Source organism: Populus euphratica, unplaced genomic scaffold (genome assembly GCF_000495115.2).
Source record: "Populus euphratica unplaced genomic scaffold, PopEup_1.0 scaffold4.1, whole genome shotgun sequence".
Taxonomy (NCBI): Eukaryota; Viridiplantae; Streptophyta; class Magnoliopsida; order Malpighiales; family Salicaceae; genus Populus; species Populus euphratica.
The window spans coordinates 1,310,429-1,319,640 of record NW_011499859.1 but is presented as its reverse complement, the minus strand read 5'-3'; the positions used below and the strand labels follow the sequence as shown (position 1 = coordinate 1,319,640).

General features: G+C 31.6%; 1 protein-coding gene across 4 annotated transcripts; it reads left to right on the top strand.

Moving 5' to 3' along the window:
* Positions 1–3,777: 3,777 nt before the first annotated feature.
* LOC105124266 (uncharacterized) lies at positions 3,778–7,215 on the top strand. Of its 4 annotated transcripts, none has more exons than XM_011024209.1 (5): positions 3,778–3,942; positions 4,173–4,201; positions 4,302–4,746; positions 5,320–5,459; positions 6,458–7,215. In XM_011024209.1, exons 1-5 carry the CDS (start codon positions 3,930–3,932, stop codon positions 6,923–6,925), a joined length of 1,095 nt encoding a protein of 364 aa, XP_011022511.1. In that variant the 5' UTR covers positions 3,778–3,929; the 3' UTR covers positions 6,926–7,215. The 4 variants fall into 4 exon arrangements, with proteins under 4 accessions (XP_011022511.1, XP_011022509.1, XP_011022508.1 ...); XM_011024207.1 differs by having other exon boundaries at positions 3,779–3,942; positions 4,081–4,201; XM_011024206.1 differs by having other exon boundaries at positions 3,779–3,959; positions 4,081–4,201.
* Positions 7,216–9,212: the final 1,997 nt, after the last annotated feature.

The window sequence follows — 9,212 nt, the reverse complement described above, 5'->3', positions numbered from 1 at the left end:
TCTGTTTGTCCATGATAACAACCTTTCCTTGGTAGGCTTGATCCCTGAAATTAATTTCTTCCTTGTTTATTAAAAGCTAAGACTTTGATTGACACTTGCTGTGCTCGCATTAAATTCTCAAATTAGGTTAAGTTGACTTGAGTGCAATGCGACCGACGTGTATGCCGACGCGCCACATGGATTTTGCCATGTTGCTCATAGATTGAGATAAGGTGTTAGGATTATAATTAGCTCAGCTCATATAATTAGTTCATGATGATGCCAGTTTTTAGGTGAATGTATTGACGTTATTTCCACTGCTAGCTAGCCCTAGTCAACCCTCATGCGGCTTGATAATGTGAAGAATCTTGCGCAGTAAAGAAGATCATAGATATACTTCAGTAATCATAGCATGCTCTGGTGGGCAAGCATCTCAGGGTGGCCTCCATCATTTCTAGCGCAGACAATCCTTTTAAGAAAAAAAAAAAGAAAACACGTTAAGGTATAATTGTAAAGTTTAGGGTAAACCTGGAAAAATGTTGGACAAAACACAGAAATCTGATGAATCATCGATATCTTAGAGATAATTTCTGCAGAAAAGTAGCAGAAGTTTTCTTAGAGAAGAGGTTTGCATTTCCTCATGGAATTTGACACCAGCGGGAGCACCAAACACCGGTGGTTGTTTGCTGAAAACACCACCATCACGGAATGACAATGAGACAACTGATCTTGAGTTTTAGATGCAATCCTTCCAAGAGCCTCATCCATCTATAAATCATAGCCAAAGATTTCAGAAATTACTGATACAAACAACTTAATTTTTATCTAATACAAAATTCACTTTAATCAAGAAATAAACATGGTATTCAAATTTATCATAAGGTCCAGGAATTTTTTCTTTCTTTCACAAACGTAAGCTTCATGCAAGAACAGTATCATCAATTGCTGCAAGTTACCCATTCATGGAAGTTGTCGCACCAACTGAAGCTATTCTCCCACGGATCATACCAGAAGCTTGTCTAGATTAATTTCCTCTCTCTCTCTCTCTCTCTTCGCTCACCTTTATCCAAAAACCCTCTCAAAACCTACCACTTAAACAAAAACCAACACATCATCACAAACAAAAGGCAAAAGATTTCTGAGCCAAAATCCATAACATCAATTTTGCTTCCAGGGGGGGTAAGGGGGGGGGGGGAAATCTTAGGAAAAAACAAAAAATTCAAAGGAAAGCTTCTTAGTATCAAACCAAAGTACCAATTTTCAAAAAAACAAACTAGTAGAAAAAAACCAAAAACACATGGATGAATTCAAAAACATATTGTACATGGATGGCATTAGTATGAAAAGCAACAATACAATATTAATATAAAAACATATTGTACATGGATGATATTAGTATAAAAAAGCCTACCAAATAATTAAGAGATCGCCCTGAGTTTAATCTGAAAAAAAAAATTGAAAGATTTGAAGCAAAACAAAAACTAACAGAGTAGTTTATAAAATTAAGATTAAACTTGGTTAGAAATCAAAACTCAACAATTCATATGAAAATATATATGTAAGCAAGCACAAGTAAAAAGTGTATCTAAATCAACAAATTTGTTAATTGAAATCAGTCAAAAACAAAATTTCATATGAGAAAAGCTCAAGAGAGGCATCTAAATAGAAAATAAATACATAACAAAGATGAAGGAATAACCTAAATGTTCAATGCAAAGAACAAAAATACACAACAAATAGAATTTAGAAAAAAAAACACAAATAAAAAAGAAAACGGAAACCAAAAAGTAACAAAGAACTCAGTAGACCCTAAAAAGCTTTTAAAGACCCAGCTAAGACATAAACTAATAGAAAATAGTAACAACAAAAAAAAAGACAGAAAGCTAAGAAGCCAAAGGCGAAGAAAAGGGTCAAACCTAAACCCACTAACAAATCCAAATCAACAAATAAACAACATCAACAGCTCTATTGAATGCAAAGTTCCTTGTAATCACCTAATAAATAATTGGAAAAAAAACATTAAGGTGCAATAAAAAAAAATAAAGCTTAAAGAAATAACTCAAAGAAATTTACCTAAAAAAACTGGGATACTTGATTAGTTTTAAAAATAAAAATAGAAAATGAATGAACTAAGGATTTTATAATTTTTTTTTAAAAAAACCTAAATATCATGAATGCAGAGAAATAAACCATATAATTATATGATTGAAGTTAAAAAAAGTGTAAAGATCATAGCTTACTAAACCCCCTCCAATGGTACCAATGTAACTCTCCAAATATGAATCATCCTGGTAAAAAAAAAAAAAAAAACTAATATGCTCTAATGATGAATATAGCTAAAAAATGGCATAAAAACACGATAGTGAAACGCCATGTAATTTAGGATCTAAAAGTAAAGTAAAACTAATTGTGTGAATCCAAAATATCATATGATAAATGCGATAATAAAAATATAAGTATTTGAAAAATATAAAATATGTGAATTCTTGAATGGTTTTGGGATATAAATAACCTAATTATAAACTTTGTAATGTTATTTAAATGGAGAGATTGAAGTGTTATTTGAACTAAGTGTTATTTAAATGGTTCGTTACTCTATCTTTTGCTTTTTAAAAACTTGAACTTTAAATAAAAATAATATATACAAAATACACCAATTCATCAAGTTAGAAGCTCTTTGTATTTAGATGATGAATGAACTGCATTTGTTTTAAGTTTTTTCCTTTTATAAGAGCTCATATATATATGATGATAGACATCATTTTCGATTAGAAAATCTAGACGTGTATATGAGTTATGGATGTATTGATAAACAACTCTCTTTTTTTACTTTTAGCCGACATGATTTCCTTAACATTTACATGTACATTTAATATTACAAAAGAAAACCTGGTCGAGTCATATTCTCACCGCTGAAAGAAAGGGAAGAAAAGAAAAAACAAAAAAAAGACAGGAATACGAAGAAGCAGCAGCAGCAATAATCGACCTAAATACTATAGGTGGCCTCGAAAGTGGACAAGTCTTCAGACCTCGTCACTCCAAGCCCAGCAACAAGGCCATTATATATCTTGATTTCATATTCAATCGGCCCTCCTTGTTGCCGTGAGGTATGGGCTTGTTGCAGAAAGACATGGGATCATGACTTGCATGAAGCCTCTAATTCTGAATTCCTAACCATCCAAACGGATCTCAAGATCCTTGATAATAAGATCTTAACCTTGATGGAAACTTTAACATCGGCCCATTTCCGGGAAGGGATATAGCTTTCTGCGAAGACCTTATCTGCTTTATTCGATGTCGCTCAGCAAGGGGAAGTATATTCTGTGCTTGGGTTTTGAAGTTGCCGTTTAGCTTTCACTTTGTGATCTCAGAGCTGTTTTAGGTTATAAATCTCTACAATACAATAGCCAATTATGTGGGTGTTTTTAAATAATTTGAAGAAAAAAATAATTTTAATTTACTTATAAACTCCTGTGATCAAATAAAAACCTAGAAAAAAAAGGTACTTGTTGTTGACATGCATGCTTAAAACTACATACAAAAACTAACTATATAAGGAAGGGAATGGGAATGGGAATGTAAAAAAAATTAAATGAAGTTTTAAAATATAATTTATATTATTTTTTATTTTAATTTTTCAAATAAAAAAATTTTGTGGATGGAATTTACGGATTTTTTTTATATTAATTAATCTTTAAAAAAAAAGAGCGTTGAGATCTCAACCTGTAATTGTTTTGACTTTCATGTTATGTTAAAAAAATATATTAATTAAAAAACTTAAGGTTGGGCTGCAAAACCGAATAAATTAAGGTCAAGTATATGTACCTCGTATCTATTTCAACTGCCAAACCCTACATAAAAAGAATTCTCTTCTTTGCTTAGTAGCTCAGCTCCATGAGAATCATAGCTTGTCTCCCGAAAGATTCAAGCAGCAAAATCATCCAAAATAGATGCAAACAACCGGTACTGTCACATCATAGGTTAGCTTGTACTTCATCCTCGATTAAGCTCTTTGCTTTTCTTCTTCTGTTTCTTCAAGACTCTGATGTGAAAAATCTGAACTCTCTGTTTTCCTGTTTTGCTTGGATTTTATGTGAACAGTATCAATTTTTAGTATAACAAACTGGGTTTATCTCAAAACATGAAAACAAATCAAGTTCGCTTTCTGGGTCTGATTCTTGTACTACTTGCAGTTGTTATCTGCTCTCTTGCTGATTCAAAGGTAACTTATAAAGAATTAGACTTTGCTTGGTAGTCCTGTTATCTCTTAAGTGTACTTTCTTTTTATTTAGATTAATTGATTATGGATTTGATTGAACTAGGAAAGTGCAAGCACTGGTTTAAATCCGAAAGTGGATGTTACTACTAATAGTTCAAAAGGAGCAGGTGGGTCAAACCTAGAAACCAATTCTACTGAGGATGATAAAGGAAAGAAAAAGGGAGGTCAAGATGATAAATCTAAGGAGAGCATTGCTGATGATGTGAATAAGAATAAGATGGATAGCCAATCCGGGTCCGAAGATAATGATAATGCGAAGGAGAGTAAGGATAATTCAAGTGGGGAATCTCAAGCAAAGAAGGGTGATCATAATAAAAAGGAGGATTCGAGTAGCGGGGTAGAATCCGGGGCTTTGTCTAAAGAGAAGAACGATAAAGGGGATACTCAGTCGAGGAAGGAGGGTCCTCGTGTTGAAGAATGTGATCAATCTAATAAGTGCACGGATGAGGAGAACAAGTTGGTTGCTTGTTTAAGAGTCCCAGGAAATGGTAAGTATTTGGTTTAATTGGTACATGTTTAATCTTTGTTTTGATAATTTTACCTGTTCCGGTGTTTACTTGGATAACTATTCTGATGTCTGCTTTTATACGTATATGAAGCAGACTTCATAAACTAGCCTTTTTCCTGTTAACGAATTTTGTGATTCTTGCGTGTAATCTCTTTGTCTATCAAGAGGCTGTTCAAGTTTCTTGCAACCAAAATCATGAGAACGGTTGAGAAAATCCATTTGAAAGACTTCAAAAGTATAATTTGAGGATACAGGTTGTAATATTTGCATGCTCTTGATTCTTAAAATCTCGAACCCTGAAGTAAATTGGTATCAATGGCAATCTTTTTTGAAGTTTTTCATCAAATCGAGGTTTTGATTACAATTTGAATCAGCTAACTTGAATTACCTCTGGAATGTTGAGTCGATACAAGTCCTGGTAACACTTGTTGTTATGCTTTTAGAAAATCTCAGTATACAGTATGGGAATTATCATTATTTTAAACAGATTTTTGTCATGAAACTGAAAAAGCTTTTGTTTATTGTTTGTTTGAAATATCTGGATTGACTTCAGTTCTATTTCTAGAATCTCCAGTTCTTTCACTGTTAATTCAGAACAAGGGGAAAGGCTCGCTTAGTGTTACAATTTCTGCTCCAGATTTTGTTCATCTAGAGAAAACAAAAATCCAACTCAAAGAAAAAGAAGACAAAAAGGTATTTATGACTGATGTGAAATAGTAATTGAAAAGGTTATGGAGGAGCATCGATTTCTGCTCCACTTTTAAAGCTGCTCTAATAATATGGATTATTTTTCCCTTATGTATCGTGATCCTTTGTTATTTGCTGGTTCTTTTAGTTCATTTTCTGCTGTACTATCGTGGATTAAGACTAACTTTTCTAGATATTGAGGTGGGAGGAACTGATCTCTTATATAAGATTGTAAAGAAGGGAATACAATGATAAGAATCTAAAACAAAGAAAAATTATGAAGTAGAACTTAAAAAAAAATTCTAAAAAGTAGCAGCTCAATTGTAACTGATAGTAGGGGACTTCTATTCATGCTGGTAGACTGGAATCGTTGTGTCAACTTAATTGATTGTTGATAGAACAGGTAGTGCAATGCCAGGGGGAAACTATGATTGTTGGCTTAGAAGTATATTTAACCTTTTCAAACCATAGAACTGCAATTTGGGGTTTAAGCCAAGAGAAAGAATTTAGCAATGCATTACGTACCTTGTCCTGTTGCCATGTCAAGTAAGGTTTAAAAAACTTGAGTTGTCTCGAGAAGAAATTTTGCAAACTGTATGAACGTGTTGCTTTGATATTGTAATTTATCCAGAATGGAATACCTGCCTTCTAGAGGCGCATGAATGCTTTTATGACTGACCAGCAAAAATTAAGGGCCTCTAATTTTCATGATATGCATTGGCCTATCGCCCAAATAGATTCTTACAAATTCAGATATCAAGGATTTCTGTGCTTTAAGCATGCCTAATAATTTGGCAGTGGCCTGTTTTTCCGGCGCCGAGACTTTTCATGTAATATTTGATGCTTTTCAGTCAAATAGGCGTCTAGTGATTTGTGTGTGCTCTTAAAATGATTGACATTTCTGCCTTTTTTCTCCTTGATATGAAAAAAAAGAAATCTTATGAATTCCCCACTGAAATATTTTGAATTTATCTATTGTCTTCTGGTTTGTTGCAAATGTTTAGGTGAAGGTTTCTATCACTAGTGGAGGAAGTGAAAATTTGATTGTTTTGAGAGCGGGTAATGGTCAGTGCAAACTTGATATAAAGGATACAATTGCCCACTATTTTGGAAAGGAGTTCGACAAGTCTCACAAGTCTACCGATATAATAAACTTCATGTCACGAACGTCCACCATTGTTGTTCTATCCTTCGCTGCTCTGCTGATCCTGGCATCAGGTTGGATGTGCATCAGCTTCCGAAGGAAGCACCCATCCACCAATACCTCTAAATATCAAAGGCTAGAGATGGAGTTGCCGGTGTCAGGAGAGGGAAAGACAGAGTCTGAAACCAATGATGGATGGGATAATAGTTGGGGAGATGATTGGGACGACGAAGAGGCACCTAAGGCACCCTCCCTACCTGTTACTCCCAGCCTTTCATCCAAAGGCCTTGCTTCGCGACGTTTGAGCAAGGAAGGGTGGAAAGATTAGTTGTCTAGGTCGATGTAAACTTTCAAACAGGGAAAAGAAGACAGATTCCTATAGTTTGTTTTCATCAAAAGAAATTTCCCCTCATTTGTTCGCAGGCAGCAATATTCTCTCCCCGCTAATGTACAAACTCAAAAACATGTCTTGCGTTCGTTTGGTCTTCTCTTCGAGCTCCAATTTTATGCTTTGTTTCTGTTCCCGTTAGGGCACATGGATTTGTGTCTTTCTTTTATTGACCGGAATATTAAAAAAAAAAAAATTAATGGGCATCAATAAAAACACGCTGATCAAGAATTATTGCACTATAGATTGTTACATTATGATGACATTATTGCTCACCATATTGCTAGCAAAGGAAGTGCAAATTGGGAGAATTGAGATGGATAAATGGTCTTATTCATTTAACATTATCATATTTATAGATCCTTTTACCTTTTTTAAAAATGTTTAAAACACTTAATTATCTTTGAAAAAAAAATTATTATCTAGGAGGAGCTTTTCTCTCACTTTTTAAAAATAATCAATTAAATTATTTTTAACAGCAAAAAATATTAAACTTACTGTAAATGCTTTACCATCTTTTTCATTATAGATTTTTTATTATTATAATGTTGATCTAAGGTGATTTGATAATTTATTTAATATAAATATTCTTAAAAAACAATGGTTTGTACATATATTGCTAATTCAGCCCTTAGGTTGAGCTTGTAGGCTTTGGGTGGCGCATGTGATATCATTTATTGATCAAAATAAAAACCTGGGTGGCATTGGAAATTTCTTGGCCACCCCAGTATATTTGGACACCATGCATGGTCATTGAATAATTGGTTTGGCACCGAAAATATTTTTTTCCTCTCCCCCTTTATTTCCATGTCAAACCCTTTGATTTTTCTAACCAAACCTTCAATTTGGTTTTCTTTTAAATTTAATCATCTTTTTTATTATTATTTATTTTATTTAAAATAATTTATAAAATTTATAAAATATTAATTTTATCATTCTTCATTTTTGTTCATCAATCAAACTTGGTAATGATTTTTTTAATTTCTATTTTTTATCCTTTTATTTTATTTTTTAATTTCATCACTCATTTTTTTAATTTTATTTAATATTAAAATTAAATTTGGACCTTATTCCTTTGATTGCTAATTTTTTTATTATTCTTTTCTTGGTTTATTTTATTTTTTAATTTTCATCCCTTACTTTATTTCATTTAATTTTTGTGTAATATTTGGTCCTTTTTTTATTTCTATTTGTTTTGTTTTTTTAATTTTAGATGATTAGAAATTTTGCTTTATAATTTTCTCGAGTTTGCCTTTTATGAGGTAACCCAGTTCATGACCTAAGTCATTGGTTTTGAAAATTAGCTTGGTTTGAATTCTATCTTTTTTAGGTTTTTTTAATTGATTTTTTTTTAATTTTATTATCTGATCTTATATTATCAAGTATTTATCTTTGTAAGTTTTGTTACTATTTTTTTCTGTGAAGTTATCCCGATCTCATATCTCGAGTGGTGAGTTAGTCAAGTTAACTCAAATTGACCCAAGATTTTTTTAATATTTTTTTATGGATTATTTTTGGTTTCACCTTTTAGCATTTTGTTTGATTGAGAGTTGTCTTCTTTTGTTTAGTTTCTTTTCTATAAGGTTATCTCAATTTCATAAGTAGATCATGAGTTTGGTATACTAACTAGATTCAGGTTTTTTTGTTCTTTTTAAAATTGATTTTTTGTTTCAATTCATCCTTCAATTTTTGATTTTTCTAGTAATTGATCTTGAGATTTTTTTTAATTTTTCTCTTTATAAAGTTGTTTTATTCCTATTCAATTTTTGTTTTATTATGAAATAAGATTATTAAAACATTTTAAAAATTATAGAATATCTTTTTATAATATTGATGGATAATTATTTTTTTTAATATTAATTTGTTTATTATTACTAAATCTTTTTATAATTATATTATTAAATTAACTTTATTTATCAACTAGATGAATCAATAAGTTGAGGCATGGAGCCTGACACCTACCTGGTATGCAAATAAGATGTGAGTGGATTTATGATGATTGCTTGTTTATAATCTAGGAATATATTTTAAATAAAACTATGTTTATTTCCTAGAAAGTGTTTTCAGAAAATTACTTTTCAAACTTTTCTATATTTGTTTGCTATTAGAAAAACTGGTAAATGAAAAATACTTTTTAGTTAAAGAAAAATTTAGCTTAATTTCCAGGAAAGTGTTTTCCTTTTATTTTGGACGGAGAACACTTTTCAAGAGTTGTGAAAAATTTAAA

Coding starts and splice junctions, on each gene's coding strand:
- LOC105124266 (XM_011024207.1), top strand. CDS start 4,121: ATGAAAACAAATCAAGTTCGCTTTCTGGGTCTGATTCTTGTACTACTT. Junction 4,202..4,301: donor GCTCTCTTGCTGATTCAAAG/GTAACTTATAAA, acceptor TGATTGAACTAG/GAAAGTGCAAGCACTGGTTT. Junction 4,747..5,319: donor TTTAAGAGTCCCAGGAAATG/GTAAGTATTTGG, acceptor GATTGACTTCAG/TTCTATTTCTAGAATCTCCA.